Source organism: Fundulus heteroclitus, chromosome 4 (genome assembly GCF_011125445.2).
Source record: "Fundulus heteroclitus isolate FHET01 chromosome 4, MU-UCD_Fhet_4.1, whole genome shotgun sequence".
NCBI classification, from domain to species: Eukaryota; Metazoa; Chordata; class Actinopteri; order Cyprinodontiformes; family Fundulidae; genus Fundulus; species Fundulus heteroclitus.
In genome coordinates this window covers 36,649,995-36,668,894 of record NC_046364.1, presented here as the reverse complement: position 1 = coordinate 36,668,894, position 18,900 = coordinate 36,649,995, and the positions used below count along the sequence as shown (strand labels likewise).

Sequence of the window (18,900 nt, the reverse complement as noted above, 5' to 3'; positions counted from 1 at the left end):
TCTATTTGTGCATTTCAGTTTCTCAGGGAATGTCTGTTGGACATCCATGCAAATTGCACCGCTCTGTAACTCGAAGATTTAATTTTATTGCACAGTATTTTACTGTGTGCATGATTGTATCAAATGGTAGAGCATTCGTGTTATACACTCATGCAACTGCACAGCAATCTACATTGTCTGTAAGTCTTTACATTTTCAACGTGAGTCTTACTTTAACCTTCTCAGGAAGTGTGTTGGTCAGTACAATTAACGGATTTCAGGGGGTTGAAATAAAATAAAAAATGTCTTGCTGTGTCTGCGTGTTATGTGTAATCTATGTGCATTCTGAGCCAGTGTCTCATCAAAAACTTCATTATCGTAACACAATGACAATAAAGATTCTTGATTATTGAATGATTCTTGATACATCTAGCAGAAAAAACTACATAAAATGAAAAAACCCCTGCTACACCTAGGGACAATTGGGATGCCCTTGGCATTACGCTGTTTGCCCTATGCACTCTTACTGCAGTAACAGATTTGGCTTGAGTGGCTGAGAGAAAGTCTATCAAAAACTCAGATATGTTTCATATTTCATGCCATAATTCACAAAGTTGAAGAGTTGTAATTTACTAAAAAAAACTGCTTTAGCCACAAACAGCGTGAGGACCCTGTACTTGTAAAACGTTTATTGATAATTAAACATTTTACCATGACTCTGATATAACTTAGGCTTTCAGTTGTCTATGAAATAATTCACAATAAAATGCCAACATCTTCTTTCTGTTTGAGAAACAAAAACATTTACAATTTTTACTATGAATTTATACCCATGAGCTTCCACAGATGTAGTGATTACTGGCAGAGCTCACAAAGGTAAATTTAATTCCATCACCCAGGGTTTTCCAAGAACTCTGCGTCTGGCCGGTGCCCTGCATTTCTAAACACAGACCAAGTGACGCACTTGCACACAAGTATTGTAAGGCTTGGCCTACACCTGTGCCTCTAATCCTTGTTGGATGGGTTTGAGCCAAACTCACTGCGGATCCCTTTAAGTAAATGTGACTGGGGCTGGATTAAAAAAAAATATTTAAAAGCAGGAAAAATACATTTTCTGTGATGAGTACAGTAAGAATGCATACCCATAATCATGAAACAATAATTTATATGACAAAATCAACAAATATGTATTATCAGATTAATCTGGAAAAACGAAGAGTCTTTTAGGGTTGTAATCTGTAATTTTATGTTAGGATTATACTAAAAAAGTATTTTCGTGCCATTATAGAAGATTCAGTAGCCAGCCGAGGCTTTATAATGGGAGTCTAAGCCAATGCCAACATATGCCGGCAGCTAAATTAAGCTCCTAATTAACAATCTCATGCCGAGATAACATTATGGGATAAACAGAGTGCCAAGTAGCCACCTGAACTAAATATCTACCAACAGCTCAAGAGCCTTCAAAAATACAGTATTGACTTATCTAAGAACCATTAATTTGGTATTATTCAAAGCATACAGACTCTTACAATATAATTTCTAACTGTTAAACAGTAGATGTAGCTTCCTCTTTTGTCATTGCCATACCAAGTTCTGCTCAGTCATATTACAACTTTGACAATCTTCCCAGCCCACAACAACATCTCTTTAATTATTATTAAATTGCAAGGGGAAACAAGAAAAGGTGTCAAAAACCTTTCTCTGAGTACAAAAGACAGCAAAAAATGAATAAAACGACTGACCCTTGTAAGTCTGTTTTCAAACGTGAACCGCACCATGTCTCAAGTTAAATACACCCACACAAGAAGTGACACCCATAGAAGTCAAAAAGAAAAAAACAGAAACAAAAGAGCTTTTGGTCCTGGGTGTAGGAAAAAAAGCAAGACATTATTTTTTGAAGACATATTTAAAGCAAAACTCATGTTTTCCTCCTAAGGGATAGTACAGTTTTTTTTTTTGTGGGGCTCTATAGAGAAGTTATGAGCAGTCATTGTTTTACATGTTGTAGATAAACTTCTCAATATGGAACTGTAAGTCGTATTAGTAAATAGCACATTGGTTTACTGGTACAGATCTTAAACTTGGAGTAGAATTTGCACAAAAGCTTTTAGAATGACCAAAAATGGCAACCTTCAGCTCACATAATACAAAACTCTTCATAGAAGGACAAATGGTGAAATTGGGGAGCTGGCCTGAGTGAACACCACACATCAGTAGGGTCTTGATGTACCACCATGCAGCGCCTCTGTTATGTCTGGCCACCAACCATGGAGCATTGCGTCAACACCGCTGTGACGCCGTAATGTGTGTCAAGCTAATAACAAGCTAGCCGCGTAAGCTATTTAGACCGGGAGCTTTTCTGACAGTTTTATGTCGCTCTGAAAAAATATGTTGCAACCACCATCTTAACTATTATAGTTACAGAAAAGTCCTGTTGGATCATGGGTCTTCTGGTGCTAAGAGAGACGCATCATAAATTCCCGCCTCCCGCGCTGTGATCAGTCTGGTAAGTTTAGGACGGAGAGTCTAAGCTTGCCCAGACTGACGAGCTGTGCACTAAATACACATGCCGTAAGTCAGTCTAGCTGGCAAGGCTAGCTCACGTCACCTCCCAGAGAGGTGGGCTCCCGTGTGGTGGCCTATGGCTCCCATGGATATGTGAGGCCAGGTTTAGGACCTACGCTGGACTCCAGTGGGCATCCCTTCATCTTCACCTCTCACAGGCTAGCTCACCAGGTCCACTAGGGCGACTGGGTCCAGCTGTCATTTGCGATCCACCCTGATCGCAGAGATGGGATGTGAGTGTCTGATTACAGAGGGATGATTGAAAAGAAGCCGATTTAAAGTAAATGTTTTGGAATAAGCCCTTCTACCATTCTCGCCACTCCTACATCTGTGCACCTCCAGGTGAAAAGTATGCTCATACACATCCAGTGAACACAAACACTCACACACCCACACATGAACACACCCCAACACAAATAATCCAAAATAAATCATGCAAACGCTGGTTACTTTTACAACAACGTGGCCTGTCTACTTTCATGCTTCAAGTCTGGAATCAATATTGTCAATCGCGCAAGTGGAATACCATTGTGAGATATCCTCTCTGTATGGCAAAACTGCCCTCGTTGGATGTATGCAACAAGCTTCTCTATATGGTGTTCCTGAAATGCCGTGGCAGGACACGTGGGAATAAAAGGTTAGCAAAAACACTTTATTTCTGGCTTGAGGCTCAAGCGAATAGCTTATCAGAGTGGGGTCTGGACCAATGCAGATTTTAGCCATCTTAACCAATAATTCAACCTCATTACAATTCATACTATGTGACACCCATAGAATACAACAGTGAATACTTGATGTGCAATTGTTAACTCTTTGAACGTCTTCAGTTTGCAAAAGCACTGTTTAGTTTTGCCTGGAGTCTGAAGCTGACAGCTAGTCAGAAGCAGGGCCCAGAACAATGTGGTTTTCTTTAGTTTTTAAACCCATCAGCCTTACTGCAATTCATAGTTTGAAGCACCTTTAAACTACTGCCATGTTTAATTAGATGGTTGTTTACATAAAGGTCTGTGGTTATTTACATCATAGTCTTTATGTGTTTAAGGCAGAGTCTTTCCACAGTCAGTGACAAAAACCTTTCTTTTAAAATACAAATTGGAAAATTAACCACAGTAAACTCTAGCTGTCTGAAGCAAGAGTAATGTAGAACTGCTCCTCTCCCAATTGTAACAACAACCTATTTGTCTGCTGGCAGAAAAGATTGCTACTACGCTTTTACTTTGCTTTTCGGCTGTTTGGAAGGTTTTCCAGTCCATAAAATTATGAACAGGAAATGTGTAAAAACCAAAAGAGTGCCACCTAATTAAATCAACTTAAAAATATTTTTTAAGTTAAGTTGATAAGTTTGTGTAAATACTGTGGTACAGCTAAACCGTAGTGTTTTTAGTCAAGACTACCATAAAACTGCAAAAGGCCATGATGCTCCTGGACAACTCAGAACGCGTTAGCTTTACCGTCTTTGCAAACTGAGCATTTCTAAAGAGTTATCCACAGCTGGCAAGACACTGAACTTATCTCACAGCCTAACTTCAGACAGTCTTATGATTTTAAACTTAACGATTTGCTAAATGTGTCCATCACTTTGTGGAAAAGTAGAAGAAAGCAACTGTACACTTGAAGAACAGCCAGTGAAGGGAGGACTAGCATAACATCAGAGGCTACTGCCAACAGGAATGACATTTAAACATTCTGATGAAGCCGACTGTGCAGGTGCCTTAAAAAGACAGAGAGGGAGAAGACGAGATAGGGAGAAAGGAAGAGGGCCAGGCAAAGAAACAGCTTTTGTTTGTGCGAGAGAATGCAAGAACGAACATATGTCAGGGGAAACCAGAGTGGAAAGAAAGTGAGGCAGAAGAGTTAAACATGACAACTTAATGAAAGGAGAGAAACTACAGCTTACAAAAGCTTGAACATGGTAACTTTTTTCTTTGCAGTTTATATGAACTCATACAGAGTGGTGCAAATTTGCTCTCAACACGATATCTATCAGAACCTGTCGGCCAAGAACACCCATCGCAAAGATTAGCATTTCTGCAACAGAACAGAAGCACTTCCCATTCACTTGGTAGTCAGGCCAAAATAAGACTGAAAAACAAGCAGGAAATAATTATGGCGCAAACAGGAAGACTGCAGTTTCCACTCAAAGAAAATACAACTGGAAGTCGTATGACAGAAACTGAGCACGCTGAGCCTTTAAGATTATTTTAACTACTCAAAAGTCTTATCATCACGGTAGAAAAAAATCAACTCTAACATTATCGTCATTTATTATATAATTTTTTTTAAGCTTAAGTTTGTAATAAAGTCAAATTTTAAATAAAAAATAATTACCAGAAGACTGTCAATTATTTTAAGTATTTTAACATTGTTTTAAAACTTGAATTCAGAGCTTTAAAAGGAGCCTAGAAAGGATTATATTGTGGGGGTTGGGTCTGGAGCAGGGGTAAAAAGGGTTGCACAGACGCACTGCACCCAAGTTTGGCATCGGTTGCTGGGAGACCAAGGGAAGAAGTTCGTTAGTTAGTTTTTTTTCAGGCTGCAGCTTGAATTCGGTGTGTGTATCTGTTAGATTGCCAGAGGCCTGGGATCACATTTACTGATCAGGAGGAAGAGTGGGGTAGCAGTAAGACGGAGGCTCACAGTATCTATCAGTTAGGACAGTTTAAACTCCTTCAGGAGCTGCACTCGTCCATGTTTACTTCAGACTGAGAAGAGAGCATGTGACTGTCTGTTGACATGTGGAGAAGAGTCGCAGCCAGACAGCTAAAAAAAGAGTTCATGGGCCTACAGAGATCTGAGGACACACATTCAGACTCCATCATGTTTGCTAGAGCTGGGCCGATAAATTAGGACAACAGTTGCCATTTTTCAATGGCAATATCCCAAAGATGGTCAGCGGGGTACCCCATATTAACCTATAACAGGTCTTCAATCAACCGTAACTTAGAGAGCATTGAGTTGAAACCAGCGGAAGGTCCCAGTGGAAGTAGTTTCTACTCTACCATCTGCATTAGTTAATCTCTGCCTGAGTCACTTGAAATATCTCCAACAGATTTCTTGAGGCAAAGGAGAAAGAAGCTAAATTTTCAGGGAGCTTTGTTCGACCTATTTCTTTAATCACAGCCAAAGGGCAAAAATGTGATTCCAAATTAAAAGACGGAAGGGGAGATAAACTCTCCTGAAAAAGAAATAAAAGATATTGAGGCCTAAAAAACAGTCATTTGCTGTCCTGCATCAGCTCTAACTAACACAGATTGGTCGAGCTCTAATGTCTGAGTAAGTAATGCCTTCTAGCTCAACGTACTGAGGTAGCAGCATCACAAGAACAATGTTATCAGCAAATATGAAGGCAGATTAGGCACCAGGCTGTATAGAACTAAGCATCCCTCACACATGAATAGCTTTGAAAAGGGTTTCCCACTTCCAGTGTGAAGTCTTTTAAAAACGGCACATACTCTGCCTAAAATGCCTACAATATTATTAAAAAAGTATAAAATACTTTTAAAAGGATTCAATGTGTATAGCTGCATTTCCTTTGCTTTATCATAGAGAGAGATGTAATGTGTAATGTCAAAACTTTACCAAGGAGTGTGCCAAACATTTCTAGTTAGCTCAGAACAGCGATTAGACAACTTAAATAAGTGGTGTGGAGTTCGAATCCCTAATATCCCTATTTGTCAAATATTTTTAAGCCACAGCTTCTAAATGATATGTAGGTCTGGATCGTTTTTCTTCCAGGAGTACCCTGTATTTAGCTCGATCATTCTTCCCATCACTACTGAACAGCGTCCCTGTCCCTGCTGAAGAGAAGTGTCATCCTAGCATTATGCTGCCACTACAATGTTTCTCCCTTAGAGAAACATTGGTGTTGGTGTTTTCAGAGTAATGAGGAGGGTTCCTTTTCCACCACACATATTAACTTGCATGTGGACCAAAAAATAAAATGTTGTGCCCCTTCCTCAACATCCTTGTTGCATCCCCTACATGGCTTGTGTGATAAATCTGACTTATAAGCTGGGTTTCTTTCAGCAATGGAAATGTTCTTCTTGTCCATTATCCAAAAAGACCAGATTTGTGGATGGCTTAGCAAAACAGTTGTTCCACTTGAGTTTTGTACCCTTGTAGCTCCTCCATAGTTAACATAGCCCTCTCAGCTGCTTCTCTGATCACTGCACCTCCTGTCAAGTTTATGTGGACGGCCAAGCCTTGGGAGATTTAGTGTTCTAGCATACGGCATCCATTTTGGATGATGGGTTAAACAGTGCGCTGTGAGACTTTCAAAGCTTTTGCAATTGTTTTATAACGTAACTATTTCTTTAAGCCGTTACACAACTTTGCATTTATTGTGTGTTCCTGGTTCTTCGTGCTATTTTCTCTCTAGTGTTCTCTAACCAACCTCTGCACAGAAGAGCTACAGGTATTCCTATAAATCTTAATACAACTAACAGGAAAAAGACCGACATTGGTGCAAAAAGGCAAGTTGCCAAATAACAACCATATTCTGATGTAACAAAAATAAAAAAATAAAAAGATTTTATTGGACAGTGTAAAACATTGGCTCCCAAGCCTGGGGTTGCCACTCACTGTGGATTGTAAAACATCAGGGGTCTTGTAATGGCCTGGGGAAATAAGATTGCCATTTGCACTGGTTTCACCAATTTGTTGAAAGAGATTAGAAAACGTTAGCTACAAATTGATAGAAACGTTGAAAAATAATGGCCAGGACCTTTTGTCCTCTCATTGTACAAATGTTAAATTAGGTATCAGCCACGCTTTTACACGTCGACCAATGATAATCAGGGTCACGAGTCTCTGGCAGTGGATTGCTTATGAACAGCTGGATTAAAACAATGTGATTCAAAGTGGCCAGTTCCCCATTTGAAAGTCATTTCCTCACTTTAAAAAAGGACAGAAGACAGAAAGAAAAAGAATCCCTAGATGCAGGTTTTTTTTTTTTTTTTTTTTTTTTTTTACAGATTTCACTTTGCTGTAATACAAACTCTGACAAGTTGATGCAGGGCAGCAAACAGTAGCTTGAGTTACACTAAATTTAAACTAGACAGATGCCATGCATAGTTACTCATGCCTCGCCCCAGGAAACAAACGTCTCATTCATCACGCTGGGTGCCGGGACCCCCTCATTTCAGCAGGGTTAGGGGGCAACCACAAGATGATCTAACTCTAGATGTAGACCGTATACTGTCCAACCTTTGACCTCCCAAAGTCTACATTTGAACTGATATATGAGGATTGTAGACACAATAAACGCTTCTTTTCAATTCTTGGTTAAAACTCAAGAGTTCCATCAGAATTTGCTTATGGATACATTTAACACTATCCTTTTTATTTTTCTAATAACTAACATTCTATATGTAAAATGCTCTATTATTTTAGACCAACAGAAAAACATAAAAACATTTGAAATCCAACTTTTAGTCAAAAGAGAATTGACTAAAAAATGTGCGTAGTTTGAGACTATTTTGATCAAAGAATTTAGAATGAGAAGTTAAAAAATGAAAAAGGTTTGTCAAAAATGCCATGTCTTTTGTTACTGTTTAGGGTAAATGCGATCACATGTCTGATCATTTCCAAACACGTTACGCTTTAATGACAGCTGTTAGGAGAAAGAAGACTCTCCCTTCTGTCTCCCCTTCAGAAAAAAAAAACAACCACACCTGGCTAGGCTACAGGAGAGCCGTCGCACTCACCTGGCGATGTGGCGCAAAGCATGCTTCCTCTCTTCTCCCCCTTACAATAAAACGGTGAGGAGTGCAGACTTGCTGGGACAACAGGGATTCTCCTGCTCCGAGTACAAAGTAGTCACTAGAACCTGCCGCCTGCCCTCTGCCACTCTCTTTGGGAGCTCAAAATAGTCCACCATGAGAGCGATGTAATTTCAGTCTTTCCCACGACAAGGACTAGGAGGATCGTGCTCTTGGCTCACAGGAGTAGAGCAATGACAATAACAGGCACAAGGGCAAAAGCGCTTTGTCTGTCACTTGTGTTCAGCTTAAGCTTTTCACTGTAATAAAATCCAATACTTGAATTTCTCTACATCTAAGCCTGACAGAAACAACTGAGCAGGTATTTAAAAAAAAAAAAAGTCACAGCTCAATAAGAGTTGCAAATCAAACCTGACTAGTCTCTAGTCTGCTGGCATCTGGATATTTCATTAGCTTAGATCAGCCTCTCTGATGTCACTCGTGGTTTCTTTCATATCCTGAGAGAGCCGTAAGAGAAGCCTGAGGCATCCTGGTAGCAGGTCTGCAACTCGGTTTGTGCTATCGTACGAACAATAAACGAACAAAAAAAAAAAGAAGGTTAAAACTTTTTCAAGTGTGTTAGCAAAAAGTCACTAAGTAAAAAAAATATGAAAGACAGATTAGGCTATTTAAGCAGAACAAAAACACAATATCTCCGCCTCTCTCCAGCTAGACATGCTGTGCCCCCCTTTTCTATCACTCCACCCTACCATCTGAGCCCCACATGGTATGAACAGGCAGAAAGCCAGACACCTCTACACCGGATCTACTACCCTGTCACCCATAAGCGGCCCCCTCCTTTCGTCATTTCTAACCCCCAATTAGTCCACCGCAAAATCCTGTCTTGCCTTATCCACATTTGTCTACTTCAGCACTGAATCACTTACATTTCACCCGCTGCAAAATAAAATAATAATATATGGTATATTTATATAGATGATATAGTGTGTGCGCGTGTGTGTACATTAAGACGTTAAGACAAGAGTTAGGAGTATTTTCAGTAATTTAGAAAGCATATTTAGATTACCTGCCAGAAAGGAACAGAAAGCAACTTTGAAACGTTTGTAGTAAGCAAAAACATCACATAGAAGTTTATCAGTGGCACCATTTTCAGAGGTATTTGTTTCACAATGACAGATGGTAGAAAATTACAAGGTGAAGAGCCCTCGACAGACACTGATTTTTTCCATAATTAGTCATATAATCATGCAATATGACTCACATATCTAATAACACATTGTTTCACTCATCAAGGTAGATTGCAGTGGGTAGTCTATCTTTTTTTTTTAAATCAGTATTTATTTAACATGAAAAAAATGTATACCATAGATTTCTTTATGAAATTTATGCCGGGACATTTTCTTCATCCCTAAACATTAACCTATCTAATTTATCATTCTTTAGTTTTAGGATGTACATAGATAAATGTAGCAGTGGTTATATTTATTGGCCTTGTAACTGACTACTCAGTCAGATGTCCTCTAACCTAAAATCAGACAGGGTAAATGGATGAAGTTCCTGCTAAGTCTTTACGTCTGTGAGTGCAAAGGGGACACATACGGAGTCACTATTTGTGTTAACAGTCAACAGCTCTTTAAAAATAAAGGTTTGTGACCAAAAGACAGAGGCTGGAAAAACTAAGTTAGGATTCAAAACAAAACAACAAGGGTGCCACATTTTTAGTCGACCAATGACTTAACGGGATGCAGTTTCCTAGATTTCAAAGTCTGCTTTAAATAAATTGTCAATTCAAAATTAATTTCAGTTCAGTACACGGATGTAGCATTTTGGGAATCTATGGAAGTTATATGCAAAGAAACCAGAAGTGCACCTAAAAGCAAAGAACAATTCAATTCAGTTTTCTTATATTGCACCAATTGTCAACACGTTGTCTCATGGCACTTTCTGAAAAATAAACTAGATATATCATACTGACAGATTCCAAGTCAATTACATACATTTTAATTGATCCTAGTTATCAAACAATGCAGTCAGGTTCAGCTATTCTATCTAAGGAAACCCAACAGATTGAATCGAGTCATTGACTACAGCATTCACTCCAACTGGATGGGCATGTAGCCACAGAGGACAGGCGCTTGCATCGTGTCATTGACTTTGCAGCAATCCCTTATACCGACCCTGCAATGTAGCATGAATGTGGTGTAGATTCATTGAAGGTGATCGTATATTTAAAATAAGTAAAGGGACTTTAACTAGCCACTTTAATTCTTTGGAATTCCCTGGTTTCCCTAAAACGATTAAATGCATCTTTATGTAGTAATATGTATCCATCCATCTTTAAATTTACAATTTGGGTTTTGTTTTTCAGTGAGTCATCGTTTTTTTAAAAACCGTTAGAAGACTCAGTGTCTGAGGTAGGGCTTCACAAAATGAACAGTCTTGCTACGGCAACAATAGTTGTAAATACTGTGATGACACTATCAGTTGCAACACATGCTTAATTTCTTCTGTTCTGGGCGTCCGTTCCTGTGTGACCCTCAGCATTTTGGACAACGTCATTCATGCCTGGTGTGAGCCTCTGCTGCCGTGAGACTCTGTCCAACTGAGTAAATATTACCACGTAAAATCCAATTTCATAACACTTGCCGTATATTAGCCAACACTTATTGCACTCCAAACAGTCCTTTGCAATATGAATATTTACACATGCATATTACGATGACAATCTATTTGTGATATATTGTGCAGTCCTTACATAAGGTTCCTCTTGAATATTGGATTATGGATCTTAATGTGGCTAACCTATATAAATAAGGAGCTAGATATATAAATAAATATGTAGCAGTGCCAAATCAAACCCACTCTGTATATTTTAATTAGAAATAAAGCAGCTCTGCTGAATTTTATGGCTGCAAGAACATTAGCTTGTTTTACAACTTCTGACTTAAGATAAAAACACAAAAGCACAACAAACTGTCCGAATACTAAACTCGCCTAATTTTTCACTGATCTGCACGGATCGTTTAACCAAAAGTGAAATACAAAAATTATTTATGTTTTCCCGTAATAATTAAATGCATATATAAAAACTATGAACTCCCATCATTTCCAGTGTGTGAACGCATCAACCAAGATCATTCACTTACTTCCATGCACCATTTTTGAAATCTGTAAAATCAAATAAAGGTAATAAAGGTTTTGTAATTCATTTATTTTCCGTGTTCAAAACTACTAAAACCATCTTTTTTTGTTGTTGTTGTTAATTGCTTTAAGACAGTATTTTCTGGAAATTGTTGCTATTTAAATAAACTGAATGGGGTTGAACTGAATCAAAGAGCACTTTTTTTTCTCTTTTATGTTATATAGCCCCCAAAGAAAACTGAAAACCAAAAATGAGTATAGGTCAGAAGATGGCTGATTGGTGCATCTCCATAAACATTTGTAAGGGATATTCATCTCTTTTTTTAGATGTGAGCCTTTGATAATTGAGCTTTCATTTAGGGCGCTGACAGCTTCAACAACATGCTGAACCCGAGACTTAAAGACAGCAGTTCAAAGATAAAGCAGCTCTATCATTCTTTTACTTGTACATTTTTACATCAAAATACTGTTTTAAAAAACCTGTTTGACCACAGACAAGTTAATTAGAGTTAATTATGGTCTGTGCCGTCATCAGCGGCAGCGTTTCTATCCTATTCCACAAAGTAACGGCCGCAGAAGCCGGTAAGAGTAATTCAGCACAGCATTTTGTGCTGACTTTCTTGGATATCGTGATGACTTGTGTTTTTTGTAATTTACGCATGTTTGCAGGGACAGCGTTACCGCGCTTCACATTTCAAAGTAAAACGAGCAAGAAAAGAGTAACGATGAATCAAACCAGCAACAGGTTCTATAATACGGCCTTACAATATGAAGGGAAAATCCCTTACACTAAGTTTGCCCGGTGCCTGTGAATAGAACAGTGGAATATTTCACCTCAAAGAACAAACTGTTTCCTGAACAACAAGAAAGCACAGAGCGAGACAAGCAGGCGAGTACAGAGAGCAAAACGTAGATGATAAACAGGCCAGTGTGGTATACTGCACTCTAGCATTTCATTGATGTTTGATACATTCCTCGATATATGTAAGAACACACGGAGTTAACAAAGGCTCAGACTGAGAATTATGATAATAAAAAAAAAAAGATTTACACAACAGACTACGATAAATGATGGAAATCAAGAGCATCTTTTGGAAAGTATTATGAACTAACACTGTGAAGGCTTGAACTCCTTTGAGCAACAACTGACAATGAGTGACTCAAGGAAATAGAAACTTCAGTTATTCTCATAGGATTTTCCCCCGGGTTGCTATGAAAATTAGGTTTTACCTTCAGAGAGGGAGATGAACTCAGAAGCAAGCGACTCCTCTTTATGGTGCACGGTTTATCCAGTTATTAATTCAGACATGAACCCCCACCCTCGCCCCGACTCCCACTTTTGGCTGAGCAACAGAGTCAGAACCAGACGAAAACCACTTGCATAGCAGAGGTTTTATTCCAATGCTTTTTCCAAATGCAGCCCCAACACCCACCCCCCCGCCCTCTCCTCATTCCAACGCCAATTCAAACTTCTTCTGTTTTTTTTTTTTTTTTTAAAAACCAAGAGGAAAAGTTGATTTAAGACTGCAAAAGCCAAACCCTTATGGAGCTATTTCATTTGATCCAAGTTTAATGAAAAGGTTATGGCAGGAGAAATCACTTGTTCCATCTGTTTCAGCCCAAAGAGGAAACAAATGAAGTTTGAACTTAGTGCTGGCTGGATAAACTGACACGGGTTCAACAGTGGGAAACATATAATTCATTTATTCTCAGAGGTCAATCAAGAAGTCGTAGTGAATAAATGAGAATAAATGAGACCAAAAGGCAGCAGAATTTGTCGTCAGTAGATTTTAACCCGCCGTCCCACCCTCACTGCGACTCTGGGCTCATCTCACTATCAGGACGGCTCTTTTCTTTGTTTTTTTTGTTTTTATCCCTTTGAAAATCATTTTTTAAAAAACCTGCTTTGAGAATTGCCATGATTTTTTTTTTATTATTTACACTTCAATTCATCAGTGTCTTCTCTTGGTAAATATGTACTCCTTTGCTATTTTTAAAGCATGCGGGACATGAAGTCACTCGTGCACTTCAAGCAAAAAGTGGAAACGAAATTGGTCAAATCAGCATTTTTGGTTTCTATGCATTTGTCCTGACATTACACTTGAAGTTATGACGAGATAAAACACATCAATTGACTACAACATTTTACATCTAGTTATGGTATCATCTGGATTTTGGTCACGACTCATTTCTGTACATTCGCGTCATTTTGCATAAAATCTGGAAGAAGAAAAAAACACTAGCTTTTAACAATTTTTTATTTATTTTTTTGTTAACAAGGATCATAATTCCTAAACTATGATTTTGTCAAACACAAACCTCCTACTAATTCCCAGTCATGAATATTAAATATCATTTAATCCAAACATCTGCACTACAAACTTTTTTTATTTTCAAACCTATTTACATTTACAAACTATTATGTGTTTCCCAAATACCCCTGGATGGAGAAGAAAGGCAACGTCCCAGTTTTTCTACCTATATCTGAGGTCTTTCATAGTGGATCCCTGAAACGCTCGACACCTGACAGAGATGTTTGCCTCAGTCCATAATTATCGAGCTGCTAGTTTTAATCTTGAAATAATTATTAATCTGATAAATACCTCGATTGACCTCCAAAATGATGAAACAAAACGGCCTTTGTTAGCTGAGATATACCCTTGTCAGTAAGCTCCCCTTTAAAGGGCAGTTTCACCTTTATTTACGGTCTAACCCTAAGCATCTTCTTTTAGCGCGTTACGCCTGTGACATCCGAGACGGGCTGGCTGTGACGAGCTTTCTACGATGTACAGTGAGAGCGGTGATGTTTTGCCTTCATTGTGCCCGGACCGTTCTGTTTGGCAAAGTGTGGATGCAGAAAAAGGGGGCCAAAGTTGACGATGACAAAACAAGGGCAAATTCTTTGAGGACTGTGTGAGAAAGACTTGACGGGAGGATTTATTTTTTTAAAGGGTCACGACGAGCAACAGCCTGCCCAAATCTGTCCTGATCACTATGCGAGTCACTTCACGTCATGAAGAGACACACAAGTAGCTTAACACGTGTATGTGAGATAAATAAATGTGCAAAAAGGGTTATTATATGGAATGCAATCACCCCGAATTAACAGAAATGTATCAATCACAGTTTTAATTATTCTTAATGCACTGCAGGGCTGCTTAATTATGGGGGTTGGGGGGGGATTCAGAATCACTTTTATATTTTATCATAATTCAAATCTCGATTTCTTTATCATGATTATTCAGTTACTTTGAAAACACATTGCTTTTATTCTTAAAGAGTTTTATGTTTAGTTGTTTTTTTACCCGAAGTATAATTGTATTACTCTGAATTCTAACTTTTATAATAGTGGTAATAGTAGGAAATAGTAGTGCAATCTCAATGGCTTTATTGGACTTAATATTTGGTAGGATTTTATTTGTGATGCATGCAAAGGTCTGTATGTTAATAATAGATTTGGCCTCTTGGTTGGACCTTTATTATCCTCACTGAACTTATTTGTGGACTCTGGCTGAGACGCGAAAGTTCATAAATAGAGGTGGCGACATTGTGATGAAGGAGAAGAAAGAAAAGCGTTAGGAGAATGTGGGTTAATAACCGTATCGATAACATTATCTATATATTCAGCAGTAGTATCGCAATTAAGTTAGATGGTTTTCTGATAGCATGCAGCATTGCTGTATGTTTATAGCTAATTTCTCACACCTACAAGGTATCTCGTAAAAATGGTTGTTGCATATATAATTTCAACAACTCAGTAGCCAAACAACAAGTTCAATTTAATATATAGTTTTCATTTTGAAATACTTTACACATATTCAAGGTTTTTACAATTCAACAAGTTTAAAACAACATGACTGATATCCTTTTACTTACATCTTTAACATTATTACGGCTGTACAGCAAAGCAAACAAAACATGTGAAGTACCCAAAGACTCGGGAAGCAATCTCAGCACAAACGAAGCTGCCAAGCTGATTAAGATCCACATAACTAAAATGTCTTGTTGCCTAAATAAAGCCAGCAAGTTTTATTAAAGGTATAGTGGACGATCTTTTTTCGGCTTCGAGGGGAACACCTTATCTATTCGTTGTCTCACATGCCAAAGATTGTGGCGCGCACACTTTATACTAATGGACGTGCTCGTTCTTTGCTAGTTTCCGCTTGCTGGCTGCGCACCCACACTTCTAGTGTTTACGTATCCGTTAGCTTAGCGGTTAGCTTCTGTGTTAGCCGTTCATTGTCGTTCCGCTGTACTCACAGTATACTTTTAAAATGGCTGACAGTCGCAAGAAACAAAATGTGTACAGGTTTATGAGCTGAAGAGGAAGGCCCCAGTAGAAAGAAATACGACCAGAGAGGATTTGGGAGATTTCTTCATGCGAGTGGAAGAGCAGGTAGGCTTTTTTAATAGCTGCGCATGTGCAGCTATTAAAAAAGGGACTTGGGAGTTTTGTACCTACAATTCTGGAAAAATCGTCCACTCTACCTGTAGGGATACATTTCCATTAATAAAATGTTGATTATTACAAACGTAAATATCAGTCATCCAAATAGGACAAAATATTAAATATGAAGAGAGGCATCAAGTGATACCAGTTTTTTTTTGTTTTTTTTGTTGTTGTTTTTTAACCTAAATTCATCACAGTATATTGCTGTGGGCCTCGTCATTACTTGCATTGTCATGTTGAAACAAAGCAAGAGCCCGTTGCCGATATCAATGTATCCGAAAGTTTACGGTATAGCTACCGGTAGGTTATAGTTTCAAAACCACAAAGGATTTAAAGTCCCTTTTCTGAGCTACCAGAGGGAGTTCAGAAGTTGTTGTTTTTTGGCTGTATAGATTGTAGTAGTGTAGTGCTCTCGCTCCCCCACATTATGATAGCCTGCAATATGCTATATATTGTCTTGGCAGCAGTGAGAAAAATATTGCTTTGAATAAGAGTAATTAATTCATGTTACACGTCTTTGCATTGATACAGCTTATATGTAGCCTTTTTACTCACGGTAAATTCTAGCATTAGGATCTCATACGGGCCTGTGCCTGCTTGCAATATCTCGGTTTGGATTTTCTAATGTGACATTTACACTGCAAATAAAAACATCTCTAAAGTTGGTGACTTCTCAGAACTTTCGTTTTTCGACTTATTCCTGGTTTGATGAACGTGCTTTTCATTGAAACGACATCACTTCACTTCAGGATGGGAAAGATGTCAACGCTCTGCAAGTTCCTAGACATAAATGCAACGCTGCACCATTTGCTTTCTTTGCAAATCATTCACACATTATTTAAACCCTTCGAAATCTTTGTAATCACACCTTTCAAGGAGCACCTTACAGTTTAGGGGAGATGTAAACACATTGCCAATGCATTGGAGGCCCACCAGAAATGTTTTAAAACTGAAAAAAAGCCACACGTGCAGTTATTCACTCCAGTCACCGTTGTTTTTAAAACACTGCAACTCCATTTCTGCTCTCGCCCTGAATTATTTTGTAAATAAGGTAATAAAGGTTTTGACAACACCAGCCTCTCTTACCAAGCAGAAATGTGGCACGGTGACATTCAGGCTGCTCACATCTGCCACATCAACCAAACTAATTATTGTTAAGTATATGAAATATAGTTTATAAAAAGCAAACTTCAAGTACACGGCCTCATTTTAAGTATACTCGTAGTACACTTGAATAAACTACTTTTTACTAAGGGGTCATAATAAAAGTGTACATAATGGATGTCGACTACCATATTATTGTTTGAAAGTTCTTGTTTTTTTTGTTCTAATACCCCCTACAGAGGCAACCAACGCACACTTATGAGCTCAATTATAACCTTTTTGTTAGTCTTTCTGTTTGCTGAACAAAAACCTCTTGAGCGGAGCATGCACACACCCGCCTTGCATTCCAATAATCAGCTATTTCATCATTTTTCATCACCATAAAAACTTTGCCCGTGCAGCCTCTTAATCGTGTGCGTCAACAATCAACTTTCTTTATGGGCAAACCATCCTTAGACAAAACCCCTCCAGTCTATTTTTTTTTTTTTTTTTTTGTACGAAACTAAGCAAGCAGCAACACTGTCTTTAATAAAGCAGAATATGCGCGGATGAATTAATGTGTAATGTAGGACATGGGTGCACATGTTTTGACTGACTGTTAGAGGGAATAATACCTCCCACGCTTTCCCCGCCACCACTAAATTAACGCCTTTGCAGCACGCAGGTCTTTTATAAGGCAAACAAACTTTTTTCATAGAGTGGCCTTATCTAAAAAAAAAAAAAAAAGTTTAGCTTGTTTGTTGTTGTTTTTTTGTGTGTATGTGTGCAAACTTGCTAACTCAGCTCGACAAGCTAATGGCAGCTGGAATGGGAACAGCATAAGTTCTGTTAAAGAGGGCTTAATAGTGACATTTTTTTTAATAATTAGAGTTTCAGAAATCAGCATGACGTTTAGGCCGGTTCTTCCCTGTCGTGCTGCAACAAGGCGGGTAAAGCTAAAGGCGACAAACTCGAGTAGTTATGTTAAGAAGCCATACCGCGCCGTAAGTTTACCACCCGCACCAACACACACGGCGTTGTGTTGCAGACAGCGCGAGAACACGCACTGACCTGTGGGGCCTAAAGGCTGCTGCTGCCCGTCCTCTCCGAAAATCAGTCTGAAGTCCAGCTCCTCATTCCCGGGGCAGTTTGCAGTAGTCATCGGGTTTGACAGCTCGGGTCCTCACACCCCCCCACCACCACCTCCTCCTCCTCCTCTTCCCCCCTCTACCTCCGCCGCTCGACCGTTGGGAGCGATTTGCGCCGTGCGAAAATGTCACAACATTTACCGACTGCCACGGCGCCAAAACTTTTCGCTCGCGTTCATTTGAAGCAGCTTTCTTGCAACGCTCAAGCTTTTCACAGCGGGACCCTGGACGCGGACGGCTCGCAGGGCTCTTGCCTCCGTCTTTCTCGTCCTCCGGCAGTTAACGAGCGAAATTCTGGCTTGAAGTTTCAGAGAGAGCCGCCTGCCCCCCTCTCTCTCTCTCTCTCTCTCTCTATCTCTCTCTCGCTCACTCTGCCTCTTCTTGTCCGCTTTACTGCGTCTCCTGAACAATGAACCCGTGTTTCCCTCTTGTTTAACGCTCACTGTAAAGCCGCAGAAACGTCCGCGTAATTGTACGGTTCCTTCTGCTTCCTCCTGTCCGTCTCTCTCTCTCGCGCGCGCGCGCTCTCTCTCTCTCCCTGGTGCTCCGATCCCAACTTTTACTAACCCCGCGTGACAAGGCAGTTCCAGCGGTGACGTCAGCAGACACAACACAACACAGCGCACGCACACGCGCTCGCATAATCGCTCTTAATAAACAATTAAGTTAGTAAACAGCCGCAAAGACACCTCAAGCATAGCTAAATTGATCGTTTGAATGTTTCATGTTTTTGACAATAAACGGTATACTATAAAAAATACAATAATAAACGCTTAATTAAGTGTTTTATATCACATCACAGACGATCAATCAT

At 39.2% G+C, this 18,900-nt stretch overlaps 1 protein-coding gene across 3 annotated transcripts in view; it reads right to left on the bottom strand.

Moving 5' to 3' along the window:
- Nucleotides 1–18,636, bottom strand: part of nfatc3a (nuclear factor of activated T cells 3a) — a 90,709-nt gene extending 72,073 nt beyond the window's left edge. Inside the window, exon 1 of one of the 3 annotated variants that reach the window (XM_021319542.2) lies at nt 18,010–18,636. In XM_021319542.2, coding sequence (XP_021175217.2) covers nt 18,010–18,100 — 91 coding nt within the window. In that variant the 5' untranslated portion in view covers nt 18,101–18,636. Of the gene's footprint in view, nt 1–8,249; nt 8,571–18,009 lie in introns of those variants that run through there. The other 2 variants (XM_012868714.3, XM_021319543.2) reach the window with 2 other exon arrangements.
- Nucleotides 18,637–18,900: the final 264 nt, after the last annotated feature.